The following is a 22349-nucleotide window of genomic DNA, read 5'->3' on the forward strand; positions in this document are numbered from 1 at the left end:
TACAGGAAACCAACAATTTTCACTAAGTGAATATAGGGAAGCAAATATCTCTAGACCCTAAGGCTGATTCTCCAAGATTAAAGTTTTACTAATTACCATTGTACCATTAAAGTTTTGCCAAGATGTAAGAGTTACAAATTATATAAAAGTCTTTCTTCTAGGAATCAAGAAGGCAAAGCATTTTAAATATGGAAACATTAAAGAGAATAATAATAGCGTGTTTGGTTTAGGAAGTCAGTTTATGAGAGTCATTTGGAAAGGAAAGGAAAAATATTTTTAATTATTTCTTAAATTCTAGATGCTAGGTATTTGAGACACAAAGACATAAATAAGGCAGTGCCTGCCTTAAAGGAACTTATTAGGTTTAACAGGAAAACAGGGTACACAACACATAGAGAAGAATAATGATCAGGAAAGGGTGTTTCTTTTTAGGAAAGGAAGAAGTGAATAGGCATAGGGAGTGGAGTTATTGAATAGCCCATTCCATGAATTTCCATTAGTTTGTTCCTTTCCATTAAAATGATTCATCAAAAAATACATATTTAGTGCCTACTATGTATCCAGCCCCATGCTAGATTTTATGGGGAATAGAGAAGAAAACACAGCCTCTTCCTTCAAGAAGCTGGAATGACAAGATTAACCCAAAGGAAGCCACAATGAATAGCAAAAGACAAGCTATAATTAAGTACTAAATTGTGTAGTTCAGATGAAAGGTAAAATTGGATTTCAAAGGCACGGATATTTATTTACTAGCCTCAGAGAAATAATTGAGGAATATTTCATGGTAGTGGTAGGCCTTGAACTTGGTATGGGTTAGAAAGGAATTGGCTAAAGGAATTTAATTTATTTCAGCAAATATTTATTAAGTAACTACTATTTGCTAGCTGATATTTTCACTCGGGAATAAAGAACAAAACTGAAGTGACTCTTGCCCTTAAAGAGTTTACATTGTGATGGTGTTTGTACCATGTACAGTGATATGTCAACATTTAATGTAAAGGGAAGCAAAGTAGCTTCAAGAGGAAAACATCCGTGGTTGTGAGGGAAGACAGCCAGGACTGGAGGGGAGGATCAGGAGTGGTTCTGAAAAGCAGGTGGCAATTAAACTGGGCTTTGAAGGAAGTTAAGGATTCTAGGGTGGAGGGAGTAGTATTCTAGGAATGGAAGACCACCTGTTCAAAGATGTCATGGAAGCTAGAGATGGAATGTTGCATATGGCCACTAGCTAGCAAGCCAGTTTGACTGAAAAAGAATGCATGAAAGGGAACAATATCAAATAGGACTAAAAAGGGAAATGGAAGTCAGATTGTGAAGGTCTTTAAATGTCAGATTAAGGATTTTGTATTTTGTCCTGGAAGCAATAGATCTCCTTTGGCAACAATCCCTTTGCAAGACAATTAATTGCCTTGTCTCAATTCCCTGGCCACAAATGTTCCCTTCACTTCTGATACTTACAGAACAATTAAGATTCTTGAGAGGCACTTCCCAGCTGTGTGACCCTGGGCAAGTCACTTGACCCCCATTGCCTACCCTTACCACTCTTCTGCCTTGGAGCCAATACACAGTATTGACTCCAAGACGGAAGGTAAGGGTTTAAAAAAAAAGATTCTTGAGAGGCATTCATTTTAAAATAATTTATTAATTGACTAGTCAAGAAATCCTAATCTGGTCAAATGGTTTTCTCCGTAGTCAAAAGATCCTCCATTCTCTGGGACTAGGTATCTATATACAATGTAGGGAGCTTGTTATTCAGTTCCTCCCTAGAAAAAGTATTTCTAATTGGTAAGCTAATTAGGAGGTGGTTCATCTCAGCCCTTTCCCATACCAACAGGTGATGCACGTGGGAAAAGGATCTCTGTAAAGCCTTTCTGTTAGCCAGATTTTGTAAAAAGGAATACGTTTCTTTGGATTACTAAGAACAAAGTAATGTGAAAACCTGTTGTCTAATGATGCCTGTGATCCAAAACCCTGACACAGCAATCCTTTCTGATATACAGGAATTGATTGGGGCCTCTCTAATTTAGGACCCTAATATAGGAATTAATACGGTATGTATGAATGTATGGAAAATAAATTCTCACACCCATCTCAAAACCACAATTCTTGTGCACATACACCAGATTCCACTGATTTTTCCTTCTCAATGTGTCTCCTTTCCATTTCTTTCTTTAATATCCCATGGTCTCTACTCTACATAAGGTCCTTATCACCTGTGGCATTTAAAATTATTGTAAGCCCTGGGAGACTACAACTCCCAGGACTCCCTGCTACAACTTCTCCAGCTTACAATAATTGTAAATGCCACACACCCCATGCTTGGACTACAGAAAGCTTTCCTTCCTTCTAGGCTTCTACACTCCCCAATCCACCCTTTGCATGCTTTGCTAGATTAATCTTCTGGGAAGACAGAGGAAACCCCTTCTTTAGGTCACATCACTACTCCAAACTTACTTTTAATTCAACAAATGTTTGCCGAATTATTATATTATTATTATTATATTATGTTATTATAATAACATTTTTCATTTAAATAATACTTTCCATAGCTAAGTACTTTCACACACATTAACTTGTTGAGCCTCACAACAACCCTTTGAAGTTTGCAAAGATTGTTATACTCATTTTATGAATAAGAACATTGAAGCTCAAAATAACTTGCTGAATTCAATTCAATTCAGTTCAAAAAGCACGTATTAAGCATCAAACCATCTGTAGCAGGCGCTCTGCTAGGTACTGGGGTTACAAAGACAAAAGAATGGTCCTTCCCCCTTACATTTCACTGAAGATGAGGGAGTAGAAGGAGGCAGAGTTTAACATGTATACATATTATTAGTTTAATTTCAAAGAGTAGAGTTCTAATAACTTGAGTGGGGAAAGAGAGAGCAGGAAAAGTCTAGAGAGTGGCCCCTGAAGGAAATCAGGGATCCTACCAAGGAAAGGTGAGGAGGGGGTTGTATTCCAGATGTGAGAATCCAGTTCTATAAAGCCACAGAGGCAAAAAATTAAATGTTATGATTATGAAACAGCCAGCAGGTCCATTTGACTAGAATGGAGAATGCCTAAAGGGTAGTAATAGGAAGTAAGACTATACCCAGAATATATAGATAGGAAATTACAGATCTAAGTTACAGCCCATTTCTCTTGACTCCAAGTTCCCACCTCCTACCCCATGCTGACTTTCTGTGCATAGTCTTCTACGGGGTACTCCAGAGGGATATTATAATGAATAAGATATGATCTCTGGGTCAGGAGTAGTGATGTATGCCTTTAATAACAGCTACCAATGAGGCTGAGGCAAGTGGATCCCTTGAGCTCAGAAGTTCTGACCTGAGAAAGAGATTAAGCCAATTGTGTGCCCATACTAAGTCTGGCACCAATATTGCCTGGAGTGGGATTTGGGAGAAGGATGAATCAGGATATCTAGGGGTGGATGAACCCATCTAGCCTGGAAAGAGAGCCCATGAGTGCTCACTACACATCCAGCCTGGGACAGATAGGGAGATCTAGTCTCCAAAAAACATTATTTTAAAAAAGCATAGTCTCTGCCCTAAAGGAAGATCATGATGTAGGCAGTCAGATAAGGTAGTTCAGTAACTAAGTGTATAAGTTCAAGACAGATTATAAGTGACCTAATAAAGATAGAAAAGTTTATCAACCAGACTACTCAGTCCACTCTTTTCCCCAAAGAAACAAGCTTTTCACATTCTTGCTTCTGGGTCTTTGCTGCTACCATTCCCATACTTGGAATGCCTTCCCTTCGCAGCCTCCCCCACTGCAGCACCCCAGCTAAGCCTGGTAAAGTCAGAACTGTCCAAAAGAGGAATGTGATGCCACTGGAGGACTTCCAGGAGAGAATGCCCAAACACTTCTCAAGGAGAGCTTAGGAAATGTTCTTCTCAAATGTGGGTGGAACTTGAGGATTTTCAAGGTCACTTCTCTAGTCATTTATATAATTGAAGATTAGGAGGTTTAGCCTTTGGACAGGTGCTGGGGGAAAGGTCCATAAATGGTCAATTAATCAATATACACTTATTAAATACCTACTATGTGCCAGGCACCGTGCTAAGTATTGGGATATGAAAAGAGACAAAAGACAATCTCTATCCTCAAGGAGTTTACAATCTAAACACTAAAAGAGGACCAGGGTAACAGAGATCACTGCAGTTCCCAGCTGGAAGAATCAGAAAAGCTTCATTGAGGAGCTAGCACAGAACTAGACTTTCAGTTAAGTACATGAGTATTTTAATCATAGATTCATCAAATTTCTGAGTTGTAAAGGACCTCAATGTTCATTTAGAACAACCCCTCCTTAAAAATAAATCAATCCCCTTTGTGTATTGAGGTGTTTATCTTTACAAGGTGTTTTTTTTTTCTGGAGGAGACAAGAATGAATGAAATGGTCCCTGCTCTCCAGGAGAATACCCTCTAGTTAAAAAGCATAATTTTTTAGGGGGAAAGGATATTTCTACCCCCTCTTGGCTGCCTTGAGAAAGCAATAGGATCTCAAAAACTCTCCACTTCAAGTATTTGAAATGACTAAATACCTTTTGCTTCTGTTTTTACTTTTACCATCTTCTACCTAGAATATCATCGAGTGTGTGAACAAGAAGCCTATGGTAGCTACTCATGTGGATAAATGAGGACACTTTTATCTTTGAGGCCCCAGAAGCCCTAGAGAGACAAAGCATGGTTAGCAAATGTGGTTCCATCCTAGTCTATTTTTGAGGGCCAGAAGTTAGAGGAAACACAAATGCCTTATGATAGCTAGGTCAGCTTTAGATGATGGATGCTTCAGGGGCTGAAGAACTGCTGGCACTCCTCCAACAGATAATGGAAGGTCTGGTATCATGTAAAGTAGAGCTAATCAGACTGGAACTAGAGACCTCAGTTGGTTGTTGGAAAGAAAGTATTTAGCAAATTTTCAGAGCACTGTAGAAATGGAAGCTGTTGCTTATTTGCTCAACATGCATTGGCTAAACACCTACTATGTGCTTGACATTGTAAAGTGCCAAACTCTACAGAAATGAAAGTTATTATTCAATGAAAGTGTATTTTAAATAACATAATTGGAACAATTTCCTTGTGCACAGGTTCGAAGTAGATCAGGAGGACAGAATGGAAAAAGGGCAACAGATACATTAGACTGAGTCAAGAGATCGAATTCAAGTCCTGACTCTGTCTCTTATCATCCATGTGCACTTGAATAAGACTCTAATTCTCTGGGTCATTTATCTCATCTGTAAAATGGGCTAACAATAATAGTTCATATTTATATAGCATCTGAAGATTTGTAAGTGCTGTCTTTTACAAATGGAATATTGGGTAGGCACTGGATTTGGAGTCAAGCAGACCTAGACTCAACTTCTGCCTCATCTATTCATTAGTTGTGTCCCTCTAGGCAAATCATTTAACCATGCTATGTCTTAGTATCTTCATTTGTAAAATAAGAGCATTAGACTCAGTAACCTCTAAGATCCCTTCTAGCTGTAAATCTACTATTCTATGAGGTGCATGGCACAAATATCCTTATCACTATTTTTTATTGTTTAGTCGATAAATCACGTCTGATTCTTCATGATCTCATTTGGTTTTGGGGGAAAATGTACTAGAATGGTTTGTCATGTCCTTCTCCAGCTCATTTTACAGATGAGGAAACTGAGGCCAATGACATTAAGTGACTTGACCAGGGTCACACAATGTCTGAGACCAAATTTGAATTCAGGTCCTTTTGACCCCAGGATTGGCACTCTATCCATTGCACCCCATTTAACAGATAATGAAATTGGGGTCTCTGAGAAGTGAAATTCACCCAGCTAGTAAATGTTGTATTTGAAATATGAACCTAGGTCTAAACCCAGGGTTTGCTCCAGTATTTTACACAATTTTTTCCTCATATAAGAGTCTCTTTTTTTTTTTCAAAGTAACTTTGTGAAAGTGGAAAGTTCTTCAGGGGGTTAGTGAAATTAGGCAAGCCAATGCCCTTAACCACTTCCTCATCAGGAACCCTGGCTTTCCACAGTAGAGTTAGAGAAATGAAAAGTCAAGGGACCTGTCTTAGAGATTAAATCTTGTCAAAGAGTTAATATTTGAGCTCTTTTCTTAAAAGTAGGTTAGTTTGTCCTATATTCTGATTAATTCTGAAGTGTTGAGGTTGGGACCTTTCAGATCTTAAATTTCCTATGACCTTGAATTTTCTGCGTAGCTTTCTTTTTAAGAGGAAAAAAAAACACAAATATAAATCCACTTCATTCTCAAAAGTCATGGCATCCTTACAAAGAAGATGAAATGTAGGCTGTGCTGGCAATAAAGGTTAAAAAGTTAATGTGCTATCATGGAACAATTCCTGTGCCAGGAGCCAGGAGCCTCGGACTCTTGTCTTGGCTAGCTCTTTCACTAGGGGAGACAAGTCATTTTTCTCTATCTGGGCCTCAGTTTTCTTACCTGTAGAGTGAGGAGGTTGGGTTAGAGGATGTCAAATAACATTAACATTCTTTGTTCTAAACATGTATTGTGCCATAAAATCAATGAGCATTTTATTTAGTCCCTCCTAGGTCCTGGGCACAGAAAAAGCCAAACAAGCTTGGCCCTCAAAGAGTTTCCTTTTCAATGGAGGGTGCTGTTGTTGTTCTGCCATTTCAATCATCCCTGACTCTTAGGAACCCTATTTTGGGGTTTTCTTGGCAAAGATACTGGAATGGTTTACCATTTCCTTCTCCAGCTCTTTTTATAAAGGAAGAAACTGAGGCAAACAGGTTTAAGTGACATGCCCAGGGTCACATAGCTAGTAAACATCTGAGATCAGAATTTGAGTTCAGGGAGATGAGTCTTGATTCCATCTATTCTGCCACTTAGCTACTCAACAATGAGCAAGATACATATACATAAATAGCTACATACAAGATAAACAGAAAACAAATGGAAGATAATCTCCTAGGGAAAGCCTTGGAAGAAGGAGAGCTGGGAAAGTTTTATTCGAGTTGAGTCTTGAAGGAAGCCAAAGATACCAAGAGGCAGAAGTGAGATAAGAGATCATTCTAGACACAGAGGCAACCAATGTAAAGGCACGACACAGCTGGATCATAGAATAATGGGTAAGAGGACTGGCTTTGCCATTCTAGGCTCTACGAGTCCCATCTTTTGTCAAATATGGTCAGGCACTGAAAAATGCTGCTTTTCGGTGCTCCCAGTCATTGCATGTTGTTTTGTGCATCGGGTACTTCTGGGGTCTTTAAATTAGATCCTGAAGCTGCCATGTTCCACATGGATGGGGAGTTATTGTTTAGGTTGTCCATTAGCACGGACTCTTTGCACAATGGAATGTGGTTTTGCAATCCTCACACTTTCTCTCATATGGGACTAAAGACATAAAATGTTTTATAGCTGGTCTTGCTGGCAGTTCTGAAAACCAAGCAAGAATCTTTGGAATCTCTATCTAAACCAGAAAGCTTAACCCAGGAATACATGACTTTGGGTAAATACAAAAACATCGCTCTGAACAGGGGTCCATGGACCTCACTAGGCTGCCCAAAGGGGTCATGACACAAAAACATTTAAGAGCCTTAGTCTAGAAAAACTGAAATAGATTGATCTCCTAGTTGGAAATATTTCTCCTTTATGGGAAGAGGGGACAGGGGGGAGCACTACAAAGTCACTGCTCTAAATTTCAAAGGGACCTTCAAAAGGAAGATTTCTCTCTACCTCATCTGGGTTTCTGCTTACTCATCTGTGAAATGGGATGATGAAACTAGTTGGACTTCAATTCTTTCCAATTCCAATTCTTCCAACGTCCCTCCAATTTCTTGGGCCCCATTTTCCCTTTCTAGGACTGTATTCTCACCTATAAAATAAAGAGTTCGGACTTACATTCTATAAATTCTATGAGTCTTTTCATTGATTGTTCCCAGCAGAATGGTGTTGGGGACAGAGAACTGGACGGGAGTCAGGAAGACTCAAGCTCTAATCTGGCCTTAGACTCTTACTAGCTGGGTGGCTCTGGGCACGTCAATTTAACTGGGCTCTGCCTTGGTTTCCTCATCTAAAGAAGGAGGGTAATAATAGCACCCACCTTCCAGCAGGGTCGTGAAGAACAAATGAGACAATAATCATAAAGCGTTTAGCACAGTACTGAGCACATAGAAAGTGCTTAAAAAGACTTGCCTCCTTCCGTCCTCTTAAAAAGATGGATGAGAATGTAGGATTTCTTACTAAGCAAGAGCTGGACCACCCGCTATGCCCATCCTCATCAAGCTGTACTGGTACCTGACAGCAGGTTTGTATGTATTTCATAATATATGAGGATGTTTAATCTATCAGAGGAAACCTCTCTCAATATATACATTATTCATAGAATCATAAATCCAAGAGCCCAAAAAAGGGGAAGTCTTTAATCTCTCGTTTTTCCAAAAGAAATTTGCCCAGAGTGGTACTAGTCAAGGGCAATAGAGTAGAGTATCTCATACTAGTAGTCTCTAGTTAAAGGTAGAAAATGGCCAGATGCCTTCTGCATCTTCTGCCACCCTGTGCTGCCTTCTGTCTCTTGTGGGGAGTGCTAGGAGGGGCAGAGGAGGCTGCTGAGGAAATGCATCTGAAACAATGACTTGATGAAAAGCATCGAATGTGTGGTCAGGGGGACAGGGCTGAGGTTCCAACTCTTCTGTGTGTTTGCTACCTGTGTGAGCTTGGGACAAGCTGTCCCATCCACTACCACCACCTTTCCGGGTCTCAGTATTCCCACTTGTAATATAAAGGGTCAGAAGTGGAATAAATGACTTCCAAGGTCTCTCCCGTCTCTGGATCTATGATCCCATTACCAAGTCCTGGCTCTGCCAGCCTTTTCCCATATCCTTTATAATTGTTGTTTAGTCAATCAGTCCTGTCTGGCTCTTTGTGACCCCATTTGGGATTTTCTTGGCAAAGCTACAGGAGTGGTTTGCCATTTCCTTCTCCAGCTCATTTTACAAAGGAGGAAACTGAGGCAAACCGGGTTATGTGACTTGCCTGGGGTAAATATATAAATAGTAAGTAACGGAGGTCAGATTTGAATTCAGGTCCTCCTGACTCTGGAGTCAGCACTCTCTCCACTGAGCCAGCACCTTGGTTTTCTAGTATAGTTAATTTTTTTTTAAGAATGGTCACAGAGGCTGATTGTAATAGATTATATCCTTGGAATGAATAATCTTAAAAAGACCCAAATTCAGTTTAAATGGTAAATGGTATGACATCTTGCAGGAACACCTCCTGTTCTCAAGCATCTGTGCTCCTAACAAATTGTGTATAAATCTAATCCTATCTTAAATATATCAAGAATTTCCATTCATTAAAGCCCAATACACTCAGATTGATTGATTTATTCTTTCTAAACACGTCCCTTCTATGCTCAGATATCTACAATGGTTTCTTATTGCCTATATACGATAAGATTCAGACTTACCCTAGCATTCAAGGCCCTTTAGGACATGATTCCAATCTAATCTAGCAAAAAATCCTCAGGTCCTATATGAATCTTTTGTTCCAATTATAGTAATGGATTGTTCTTTAAATAGAACATTCCCATTTGTACCTCTCTCCCTTTGTTCACCCTATTTCTTCCATGATGTGTTCATTCATATAGATCCTTTGCTATATTTATTTAACCTTCCATCTTAGAATTAATATTATGTATTGGTTCCAAGGCAGAAGAGTGGTAAGGGCTGGGCAATGAGGGTTAGGTGACTTGCCCAGGGTCACTCAGGCACTGACTGGTTAGCCGGACTTACTGATTCTACCTCCACGACATCTTACCTCTAATAAATCTAACTCTACCCTAATTTGGGCCATCATCACCTCAACCTGAGCTATTTCGAAAGACTCCTGACTAACCTCCCTGCCTTCTGTCTCTCACATTTCCAATCCAGGATTCATCCTCCACCTGCCTGACAAATTAATATTCCTACAATAAAGATATGATCAGTAGTTTCCTGTTGCTCCCAGGATAAATATAAGATCAAAGATCCATAAGGTCTTAGATCTAGAACTAGGAAGGACCTCGGAGGTCTAGTCCAACCCCTTCATTTAATAGAGGAGGGACCTGAGGTTCTAGAAATCAGCTGTGCATTTAAATCCCTCCACGACGAGGCTCCCATCTAATTTTTCAGTCTTATTCCATACTGGTACCCCTCACGCACTCTTCATTCCAATTAAATAGGACTGCTCATAACTACTATCTTCTGCCTTTGCAGAAATGGGCTGCCATATTAAAAAATTAATAAAAGAAAAGAAAAAGAAATGGACCTCCTTTTGTTTTGTTTCTGACCAGTCCATTTCCAGGCTTCTTTGAAAGCCCATCTTGAATGCCACCTCTGACACAGGGCCTTTTGTGATCCCCTATTCAGTCGCCACTCCCTGTTTTTAGCCTTCTTTCCTCAAAATTTGTATTATGTTATATACAAATAGTATTTGTGCTTGTGTGTATGTGTGTGTGTCTATGTGTTGGGTCTTCCCAGTATGCTGTTGTTTTTCAGTCATTCATTCATGTCTACAGAAGAGCCACTGAAGGGAGTATTGTTCAGTCCCTGAAGTATGTTAATAGGGGAAATTTTGGTCAAACAGGGTTTTTGGCACATGGTCTGAAGGGGTCACCTGCTCCATGTAAGATCCATTTGCTTATGATATTAGTCTGACTATGGCTACACTCTGAAATCTCATTGAAAATAAGTAAATATACACGTATTCATTGAAAATTAACATTGGGAGAACAGCTAGATGACTCAGTGGTTTGAGAACCAGGCCTAGAGAAGGGATGCCCTGAGTTTAAAGGTGGCCTTAGAAACTTCCTAATCATGTGACTCTGGGCAAGTTACTTAACCTGTATTGCCTAGTCCTTATGACTCTTCTGCCTTGGAAACAATATACAATAATTCTAATACAGAAGGGAAAGGTTTTAAGAGAGAGAGAGAGAGAGAGAGACAGAGAGAGAGAGGGAGGGAGGGAGGGAGGGAGGAAGGAAAGAAGGAAGGAAGGAAGGAAGGAAGGAAGGAAGGAAGGAAGAAAGAAAGAAAGAAAGAAAGAAAGAAAGAAAGAAAGAAAGAAAGAAAGAAAGAAAGAAAGAAAGAAAGAAAGAAAGAAAGAAAGAAAGAAAGAAAGAAAGAGAAAGAAGGAAAGAAAGAAAGAAAGAAAGAGAAAGAAAGAGAAAGAAGGAAAGAAAGAAAGAAAGAAAGGAAAAAAGAAAGAAAGAAAGAAAACTAACACTGAGGGGCAGCTAAGTGGCTCAGTGAATAGAGAGGCAGATCTCAAGATGGAAGGTCCTAGGTTCAATTCTGGCCTCAGACATGTCCTATCTGTGTGACCCTGGGCAAGTCAACCCCAATTGTCTAGCCCTTACTAAAAAATATAACAATGACTAGAGATTGCACTTCAGTTTTGTATTAATTATATCATATTATATTATATTATATTATATTATATTATATTATATTATATTATATTATATTATATTATTATATATTTACATGTATATATAAAACCCAGATTTGGGAGAGTGACACCTACAGATCAATGTGGTATTGAATTTTGAATGTGGATGATTGATGGCAAAGCTCAATATTGACCCTTTCCTCTATCATGGACCCAGGGGTGGGTTTCTGATCACCAATATAACTGCCTATGGGTCTTAATTCTCTTCTAGGGTGGCTCAGCCCTCTCTCCTTCAGCAACAATTAGCCAGAAAAGGGCTCAAGAACAGGCAGCAGCTCTTGCCAGGGAAGTCAACTGTCCAACCTCTCCTGAAGGTGATATGATGTCTTGCCTCCGCCAGAAACCTGCTGACATCCTCAATAATGCTCAAACCAAGGTGGGCACTGAAGGAGGAAGGAGAGGGGATCTTGTAGAATCATAATGCTTGGCACCTGGGATATCACCTGGAACACTGCATTGGCCTAAACATAAATTAGCTGCCCCAAATGAGTTATCTTTTAAAGAAAAAAACAAAGTTTGACATAGTTAATAGAAAGCTATCCTTAAAATCAGCGATCCCTGAGTTCAAGTCTTATTGTTGACCCATATAGGCAGTGTGACACTTGGGGAAGTTCTCTATGCTCTTAGTGTCCCTGGGCAACTATCTAAAATTATAAATTTTAGAGTAGATGCTAATCTGCATTGGTAGGGGAAGCTTCCTCACAGAGAGTTTCTGTTACTAATAAAATCATAATTCTGATTCATGTTGAAAAATAGCATTGATTTTAGTCCACAATACTGAGACCCAGAGAGCTTCAATGGCATTAATAATATACTAAGGAAGGAAGCAGGGGCTAGCAAGGTGGTGAGTAGATGGAGTGCTGAGCCTAGAGTCAGGAAGTCTCATCTCCCTGAATTTAAATCTGGCCTCAGACATTTACTAGCTTTGAGATCTTGGGTAAATCATTTAACCTGGTTTGCCTCAGTTTCCTTATCTGAGCTGGAGAAAGAGATGGCAAAAACTCTAGTATTTTTGCCAAGAAAACCTCAAATAGAGTCATGGAGAGTCATACAAATGAAACTTCCAAACAGGAACATTAGGAAGACAATTGGATTGGTACTCCATTGACCTCAGGTTTTGCCTTCATTTTTACACTTGACATATACTTGACTTTGAACAAATCATTTTACCTAAATTATCTCTCTTTCCTTGTCTGTAATAAGAGAGACTTGTATTAGACATAGCTAAAGTCCAACAATTTATGAATCTCTTCTTTTTAATTTGTTGTTTAATCATTTTTCAGTTGTCCAACGATTCATTGCCCCATTTGATGTTTTCTTGGTAAAGACGCTGGAGTGGTTTGCCACTTCCTTCTTCAGTTCATTTGACAGATGAGGAAATCAAGGTAAACAGGGTGAAGTGACTTGCCCAGGGTCACACAGCAGCTAATAAATGTCTGAGACCAGATTTGAACTGAGGAAGATGAGTCTTCCTGACTCCAGGCCCAGCATCAATCCACTGTGCCACCTAGCTGCTCCTAAGCTTCTCTATTCTTCTGTAAAAATATAGGGAATCCTTATCAGTGAAAAGAACAATTCCTGGTAAGTATAAAATAAAGACTACATGATAATAAACAATCACATCTCTTTAAACCCCACACCCAGCTCTTGGCAATAAGCGGCCCATTTCATTACTGGGGACCAGTGGTTGATGGTGTCTATCTCCAAGAGGCTCCAACTAGAGCATTACGGCGATCTCCAAGGATGAAAATAGATGTGCTCATTGGAAGCGCCCAACGAGATGGGCTGATCAACAGAGCAAAGGCCATTAAGGTAAGTGCTTTATAGATACTGATTAGTCTGGTACTAGAGAAGCTTTAACTTTCACTCATCTGAGCCACAAAATAGGACTGGATCATTCATTCATCCATCTATCTATTCCGATTGTGCAGGGCTTTTGCTGGGTGAGATTATGGATCAATAAAACACAGTCATTTCCCGCAAGGAACATGGGATCTTTGGTGATTATAAAACCTAAAATAATTACCCTACAATTTAAAATATGAGAACTAGAAAGGTTAATGTGAGAGTATGAAGGATAAACCACGTCTGGATGGGAAGGGTCTTGGGGAGGAAGGGATAAGGGACACAAGAGAGAAGAACCCAGAAAGACTTCATTAAAGAAAGAAGACAGCTGATTGGACTTGAGTCTTGAAAACCTGGTAAGACCATAGCATGCAGAGTTAGAGACCATGAGAAAGAAAGGCAGCCCTGGGATAGTATGTTAAAAGCACTGGAACTGGGGATAGCTGGGTGGCTCAGTGGATTGAGAGCCAGGCCTAGAGATGGGAGGTCCTAGGTTCAAACCTGACCTCAGACACTTCCTAGCTGTGTGACTCTGGGTGAGTCATTTAACCCCCATTGCCTAGCCCTTATCACTCTTCTGCCTTGGAGTCCAAGAAGGAAGGTAAGGGTTTAAAAATAAATAAATTTACAAACAAACAAACAAACAAAAGGAATGAATGAACGAATGAATAAGTAAGTAAACAAACAAAAATAAATAAATAAAAGGCTGGAAAAACAACCAAATAAATAAATGAATGGATAGATGGGTAGCTAAGTAAATAAATAAATAAAAGCACTGGAATGGGATCAGATGGCTTGGGTTCAAATTCTGACTGAGATGTCAAGTGTGACCATGGACAATTTGATTAATTTCTCTGTGCCTCAGTTTCCTCATAGATGAAATCAAAATAATACACCACCTACCTCCCATAGTGATTTGGAGAAAGTTCTTTCTAAACCTTAAAGCACTATATGAATATTTTTTATTATTAATATTATTATTATCATTATTAACTTGAGTATGAGTTTCATAGTAAATAGATGGATGATCCTGGAGACAGAAAGACCCATGTTCAAGTCCTGTCTTTAGCTATATGACTAGGAAAATCACTTGATAGGTTCAGGTCACAGGCAACTCTTGAGACTAAAATCGTAGTTCTAGACAAGTCCCTGATCAACATTTTGCTGGATTAAATTCTCATACAAGTGAATTCCTCCATGCCACTGAAGTCACAGGTCTGGACTCAAATAGAAGATTATTATTTGAGACATAGAATGAGATTGTATTGTATTGGGCAGAGAACTGGACTCAATCAGGAAGAGTTTTCAAGGAGTTCCCAGGTCTGACTTCTTGATTCTATGTCCAGCTCTCTGCCCACTGTGCTGCCCTGCTAACGCTAGAAGACAATTACAATGGTACAGGCAAGTGTGAAGGCTGGATGAATGGAGAGAAGGCAACATGGGTTTGAGAAATGTTATAAAAGTAGAAATAACACAGTCATGTGTGTTGTTAGGTGAGAAAAGTTATATAAAAAATGGAGTCACCATTGTTATAGTCCCTAGGCTGCAATGAAATGGGAGAAAAGTTGAGAGCCTTGCAAATGGCTCATTCTTTTATCTGCTTTAACAGGCCCTTCCTGCTCGCTCACCAGAGGTTATTACACCAAGATGTTTGCTAATTAGGGAACAGGAAAAACCATTGAGGGGAAGGGGGAGACTCCCACTCTAACTGACTGATCTTCCTTGCCTGGGGCCCCTTTGCTGAGAGAGTGGGGATTGTAGAGAGAGGCCTAGGAAGAAATGTGGCTCTGAGATCTGCTAAATCAGACTTGCTCAGACTTCACACTAAGGTCATCAAGTAGGATGGGATCGAAGTGGCCATTTTAGACAATTTGCCAAGCCTCAGAGCCATAACTAGGAATTTTTGCACCAATTCAGGAACCACAAACATACCCAGGGGAGTAATCAACATAAAAGGCATCCTAGGTTGAGGTGGAGTGTGCAGCTGTTAGAAGAGACAGAGAAGAAAGCTTAGGGTTATGTAGCCATTTCTGGAGAGGGTTCCCTCAGGAACATGGCGGCCGCAGCAGTTCCAGAGAAGTGGTCTCTGATTTCATGACTCAGCAAAGCATTGAAAGGGGATGATCACTCTTGTCCTCCAGACCTAAATCTCCCATTCCCCTGCAAGTCTCTCTCTGTCTCTGCATCCTCTCTTTCTCTATCTCATAGACACACATCATATAGAATACACTCCACAGGAAAGGTGAAGCAACTTAGCAGGGCAAGACTTCAATGAAAAGAAATCTATTGGAGCTGGAGAAAGCAGAAGAATTCCCAGGAAGCACAGCTCTCTTGCAGACCCTGTGGAGATGTCTCCCTTGCCTGCCTTGAATCAATCAATCATTCAGTCAAAAGGCATTTATTAAGCGCCTTCAATGCTCCAGGTACCTGTGCTAGGTACTAAAAAAAAAAAGTAGAAAGAATAAAACAATCCATACTCAAAATAAGTAGACATTCAAATGTGCCACAGAGCCCATTGCCCTGCTCCTGGGATAAATGGTGTTGAAAAGCAGCAGATAATTACTGGGTCTTGAGGAAGTATTGCCCTCCTCCTCAAGGAAGCCTGGCTCCTGCAAGTTCACTTCTCTCCCCCTACCTCACCAAGAGGGCTACCATGTTTTCAGTCCTAAAATCTGCCTAAACAAGGGAATTAGCATCTCAGAAAAGTTTGAAAAGCCAGCTCTTCTTTGAACTACCGGGGCTAATTCTATATCGAATCTATAGTTGGCTTTCTTTTCTGCCACCAAAAAGTGGTTATGCTTCTCAAGGCTCTCTCCTATCTTTTCTCCTATCTCTCCTTTATTGGAAAGAGCCCATTCCCTATTTATTCTATTATAGCTTTTCCCTGTTAGTTATGGTATCTTTTACAGATGTCTCCTCTCTTTTCTTCTTCCTCCCTTCACTCACTAACTTATAGTAGATGTGCAAGGGAAAAGGTAAATTAAATCTCTCCTAGAGAGCTGAGTTCTTGTCCCATAGCTGGCTCTTTTCTCTACTGCCAGAGGTCAAGATGCTAAGCATTCCCTTGCATCCACTGACTGACTGCTTAGAAACCCCATTATGATTCTTTAAAAGACTGTAGAGGCTAAAAGCAGAACTTCTTAACCTGGAGTCTATGAACTTTTTTTTTAAGTTTTGATAACTTTTTTCAACATAGTTGGTTTCTGTCGTATTCCTATATATTTCATTTTATGCATTTAAAAAACACTATTCTGGAAAGGAGACCATAAGTTATCAAACTGCCAATGGACCAAGGGAACACAAAAAAAGTTAAAAACTACTATTCTAGAGTGAAAATAAAGTCTCTTTTTATTGACTAGTAATTTTATTTATATTTCTTTCAGGTAATATCTCCCCTACCTGCTCCTTGGCACTCAATCATTCTAGGGTGAAGTCAATTGATCAGGAGCCTCCTGTTTAACTCCTCCCCATTATCCCCAGATTGATAAACATAGGAATTTGCCTCTTTCCCATAGATTCCAAGGAAAAGCTCTTCTCTAGGAAGAGCCTTAGATCTATTCTGTAACCCCAAAGTTTCATTGATTCCTCTTTCTCTTTCTTTTTCCTACCCTTCAGCCTCTTCACATGAAGAAAACACTTCTTTAGATACTTTTTGTTTCTTGATTTGTCCTTTGCAGTCCCTTCATTCTTTCACAGGCTTGGGAAGTCTTATGCCAGACCTTTTTTAGCATGAAGCCCAACTTGCATTTTGTACACACTGAAATACTTCAGCTTAATGGGAGAACAAACTTTCTAACAATGAGAATAGCCCAGTAGCAAAACAAATGGCCTTGCTAGGGAGCGAATTACCCATCTCTGGAAGGCTTTCAGCTGAGACAAATTTACTCTTGGGGAATGTGGCAGAAAGAAATTTCATTTCACGTTCAAAATTAGACTAGAAGAGCCCTTCTAACTCTATGATTCTATGCTATTCAATGATTTGTTAAAGAGAATGGAAAGGATTCCTGCCATGGGGAAGGGATTGGACTAGAAGACCTCTGGGCATTCTTCTGTCATTGAGAATCTATATTCTGACATTCGAGACAGTTCTGTTAACCAAACTCACATGTAATTGGTAAAATTCAACACTTATTTATTAAGTGTCTACTCAGGGCTAGGTACTGTGCTAGGTGCTGGGATTGCTTTTGGTTTTGTTCTTTTACTGGACCTATGACTTAGAAGCAGTGGATACAGTGCTGCTCCTGGAATCAGGAAGACCTGAATTCAAATTTACATCAGTTACTAACTCTGTGACCAAGTCCACCTAACTTCTGTGTGCCTTGGTTTCTTCATCTGTAAAATATGGATAATAATAGGTCCTGCCTGTCTGGGCATTTAAATTTCTTTACAACAGGCCCCCCCATCCTACCTTTCAGTCTTCTTAAATATTGCTCCTTTCCATGAGCTCTATGGTCAAGCCAAACTGGCCCCTCGGCTTCCCCTCAGCTATGTCTTTATATTGCCTGGCATTCTCCTCCATCCCATTTCCATTTCTCATCATTCCTAGCTTCTTCTAACAGTCAGCTCAAGCAATAACCTTGGCATCCAGCCCTTCTCCATCGGCTCCAGGAGACTTAGTAATACTTAGTGAAATGGCAGTGCTGGGAAAACTTGGGATGGACAAGAGAATAGCTGAAGTTTCCTTCCCCTCCAAGACACCCTTCTTGCTAAAGACTTTGGGTCATTTTTGTTACCACCTCAAATTTTAGTTAAGCGATTTTAATTCTCAAAAGTATATATGCTCAGGAGGAGCAAGGTGGTTCAGTGGATAGAGAGCCAGGTCCAGAGATGGGTAGTTTTTGGCTCAAGTCTGGCCTCAGACACTTCTTTGAACTGTGACCCTGGAAAAGTCACTTAACCCCGATTGCCTAGCCCTTACTGCTTTCCTGCCTCAAACCAATACCCAGTATTGCTTCTAAGATGGGCATTAAAATTTTTTAAAAATAGTATATAAGTTCCAGCAAGAATCTTAGTTTATTTCATCTGTATTTTCCTTCTCCCACTCAGTGCATAGCACTTTATAGATAAAATGGGTTGCTGAATTTCAGAAAATAATTAAGAGTACACCAATCGATGAATATTTATTAAGCACCTCCTGTGCACCATCGATGAGTTTCTTAGAGTTATAGAAAGGGCTGTCCTGTTGGTGAAGTATTTAACTTGTTCTTCTTGGCCTCAAAGGACAGAACTAAGAATAATGGGTGTATATTACAAGGCTCAGTATATGGGAAAATGGTCTAATAATCCATGGGATCTTAGATTTAGAGGAAAAGAACCTTAGAGGCCACCCAGTCTAATCTCTTTATATTACAAAGGAGTTAAATGAGACCTCAGATCACCCAGGTTAGAAGGATTTAAACTCAGATTTCTGACTCCAAACCCAACTCTTTTTCCCCAGCAATAAGGATCCCTCCTGAAATAATGTTTTAAATGCATAAAATGAGATACAGAGAATTGCAAAAGAAACCAATGCTGTGGAAAGAAAGATGTAGACTTCTTCCAAGTCTACAAGCCTCTTGAAATCTATCTTAAGCTCAGGTTAAGAACCTTATACTAAAAAAAATAATAATAATAAAAGGAGTTGGGAAGGGCAGTCAGCTAGGTTGCACAATGGATAGAGCACCAGACCTGGAGTCAGGAAGTCTTGGGTTCAAATCTAACTTCAGACCCTTCCTAGCTGTGTGACCCTGGGCAAGTCACTTGACTTCAATTGACTATTTCTTATCACATTTTTTGTCTTAGAACCAATACCTAGTATCAGTGTTAAGGCAGAAAGTAAGAGTTATTAATTCATTAATTATTTTTAAAAAACAACCTTGCACCTGCTTTGCTATATAAGTGTATATGTATATATGTATGTACATAGATATGTACATACATATATATACATCTATTGTACATATGTGTCTGTATACACATGATGTCTCTTCTGATAAAATCTATGCTCCTTGAGGGATTTCCCCTTGCCATTTGTATCCTCAGCATCAAACCCAGTTCTTGGCATATTATAAGTATTATAATTGACAATTCTTTACCATTTTTTTGCCTCGGAACCGATACCTAGTATCAGTTTTAAGGCAGAAAGTGAGGGTTATTAATTCATTAATTATTTTTTTTAAACCCTTGTACTTCGGTGTATTGTCTCATAGGTGGAAGATTGGTAAGGGTGGGCAATGGGGGTCAAGTGACTTGCCCAGGGTCACACAGCTGGGAAGTGGCTGAGGCCGGGTTTGAACCTAGGACCTCCTGTCTCTAGGCCTGACTCTCACTCCACTGAGCTACCCAGCTGCCCCCCATTAATTATTTTTTAAAAAGAACCTTGCACTTGCTTTGCTATGTAAGTGTATATGTTTGTACATATATATGTTTGTATAAATAAATAAATGAATAAAGCATGGGGTAAGGAAAGTCCTGAGTTCAGATCCTGACCTCCAGCACTAACTGTGTGACCTTGGACAAATCATTTAACCACTCAGTGCCTCAGTTTCCTCATCTGCAAAATAGGAAATGATAACAGCAACATCTACCTCCCAGGGTTGTTGTGAGGATCAAATGAGAGGACATTTGCAAAGGATTCAGGATAGCTATTATCATTAGTATAGCCACTGCTTTCTTGCTTGGTTAGGATGTTTATAGAATATTTTCCCCTTCCTCTTCCTCCTCCTCCTCCTCTTTTTTCTCCTCCTCCTCTTCTTTTTCCTCCATAGCTCTAAGACCTGGCTGTCATTACACAGTCACAGCTGGATCCATCCCAGTACCAGAGGCTCACCTCGTACTAGCCTCGTCCAGGACTCTTCCAACCAGTGCCTTGTCCTGTATGTGTCCCCTTCCTCTTTCGTTGTCAGTTCCGTCCAGGCTGTGTCCAATCTCAGACATTAACCACTTTTGGCTAGTCAGTTGGGTATGTTTGGGAAAATCAATGTTTATGAACTTCCTTCTAAAATCCTAAAAGGATATTAGGATTCACAGAACTAATCTAAGTGATTAAACTTAGTGAACTTCATGAACTATCAATCCTTCATTTTATAGATGAAGAAACAGAGGTCCAAAGAGAAAGGGGCATGTCCACATTTGTATAGTAGCATGATAACAGTAAACAGAGCCCTAGATTTGGATTAGAAGACCTGGGTTCAAATCTTGCATCTGTCACTTTCTATTTATATAGCCCCAGGCAAGTCGCTTAACTTACTCAAGTTCCCTGAGGCCCACAGGACCCTAAATATGGAGGTCAACAAACCCTAGATGGTATATGAGGTTCCTCCCAACTCTAAGTCTCTCTCTATGATCCTAAGTTACAGACCTGAGTTTTGAATCCAGATCCATTGACTCAAAACCTTCTCTTTCTATTCATCATGACTCTGACTCTTCAATTCACAGCCACACGCTGGCCATCCACCTTGCTCTTGCTGCCATGTTTTCTACCAAGGAGATTTGTTTCTCTGTTGAGGGTCAACTTAAAAGCAAACGTGCATCCAAAGCCTTCACTGAGAATTTGTCACTAGTACAATACACTAGAATTATACAGTCCTGGAATCCTGGAAGGCTCAGGTCTGGGGATACTAGAGATCATTCAGTTTAAACCCCAAATTGTTAGGTAAGAAAACTGAACTGAAGCCTTCAAGTGGGTCTTCTTTGAGCCTGACTAATTGCATCTTAGAAAACAGAAAGCAAGACAATAGAATTCTAGTTATTGGCTCGCCGTGTGAGCTCAGAAAAAAGTCACTTTATCTTCATCTGTCATATAAGGATGCAATATAACTGTCAGATGCACTTGAGAGGTTCTAAGGTCTATTTCAGCTCTCACATTTTGTGATTTCTAACTGACTTACTCAAACTCATGCACCTTCTTTTTTTCTTTTTCTCAAAAAAAAACTTCCAGTTTCCAGAATTTACCTTTAATTCAAGCAGCCCCCTAATTTTTGCACATGTATAATAAATAGATCTTGCCTCCCCCACTTCCCCATGCCACTAGCCCATCCCTAGCAAGAAGTTAGATACAGAAAAACAGAATAAGGAACTCACCAAGGATAGGCTGTTCTCAGGCAGCCAGGAAGACTCTGCTAGTGCCTGTTGTGACATTGCCAATGAGTGGCTGGAAAGCACATTGGTCAGGGAGACTGCCCAGAGCACCCCCAATCAACCACCTGGGACTCTGACAGCCCCAAGGAGAGAAATCAACAGAGCAGACTTTCTTGGCTTGGAGCAGGGAGAATTTCAGGTCTTCAGGATTGGGAAAGCCCAAGTAGATTTTACTTAATCCATACTAGATCCAAACAGGTTTCTCCTGCTGTGATGCATTATCCAAAAAAAAGGCAAATCAAAGAAGGGACAGTCACAGAGCTGCTGTGGCCATCACAAGACCAATTTCTGAAACAAAGTCCAGTTCCATCCTCTGTTTTCCCCTATCACTTACCAGCTTTATCCTTTTGCCAACTTTGGCAGGATGCCTCCTATGCCTTTCGCCTAGAACTAGAACCCAGAACCAAGACTCCTATAACCCCCTGCCCTGTTCAAAGAGAGGAAAGTGTGGTGAGGCCCAAAGTCATCTCACTTCAGCAGACAGGCAGAGACCATCAGAGTGCACGACTACACTGAGCAGCTTTCCACCAGACCGGGGCTGAGGGGAGGGAGGGGGGCTGAAAGCCTGTGTGAAGACCCACAGGCCGGTGAGCATCACTTCACAGGGAGCTGGTGCCTAATGAATCCTGGCGACACATAGAAAAGTTAATTACCTACCTGCTGAGCATCAGGGCTGCCTGATTTGCCTCGAAGGGTTCGCTTTCCTTGGAGGGGTCTTTTTATCTGAAATAACAGATTCCTATTGGAATTCTTGATTGGCTGTTGTCTGTGTGGCTTAACTCTTTCTCCTTCCTCTCTCTCTCCTTCCTCTCTCTCTCTCTCTCTCTCTCTCTCTCTCTCTCTCTCTCTCTCTCTCTCCTTCCTCTCTCTCTCTCTCTCTCTCTCTCTCTCTCTCTCTCTCTCTCTCTCTCTCTCTCTCTCTCTCTCCCCCACCC

General features: G+C 40.2%; 1 protein-coding gene across 1 annotated transcript in view; it reads left to right on the forward strand.

Annotated features, from left to right (window-relative positions):
- Nucleotides 1-22349, forward strand: part of TG (thyroglobulin) — a 107418-nt gene that overhangs the window by 34212 nt on the left and 50857 nt on the right. Inside the window, exons 4-5 of the mRNA XM_044684388.1 lie at nucleotides 11663-11827; nucleotides 13096-13263. Coding sequence (XP_044540323.1) covers nucleotides 11663-11827; nucleotides 13096-13263 — 333 coding nt within the window. The remainder of the gene's footprint in view (nucleotides 1-11662; nucleotides 11828-13095; nucleotides 13264-22349) is intronic.

The sequence above is a fragment of the Gracilinanus agilis genome, chromosome 1 (genome assembly GCF_016433145.1).
Source record: "Gracilinanus agilis isolate LMUSP501 chromosome 1, AgileGrace, whole genome shotgun sequence".
Lineage (NCBI taxonomy): Eukaryota > Metazoa > Chordata > Mammalia > Didelphimorphia > Didelphidae > Gracilinanus > Gracilinanus agilis.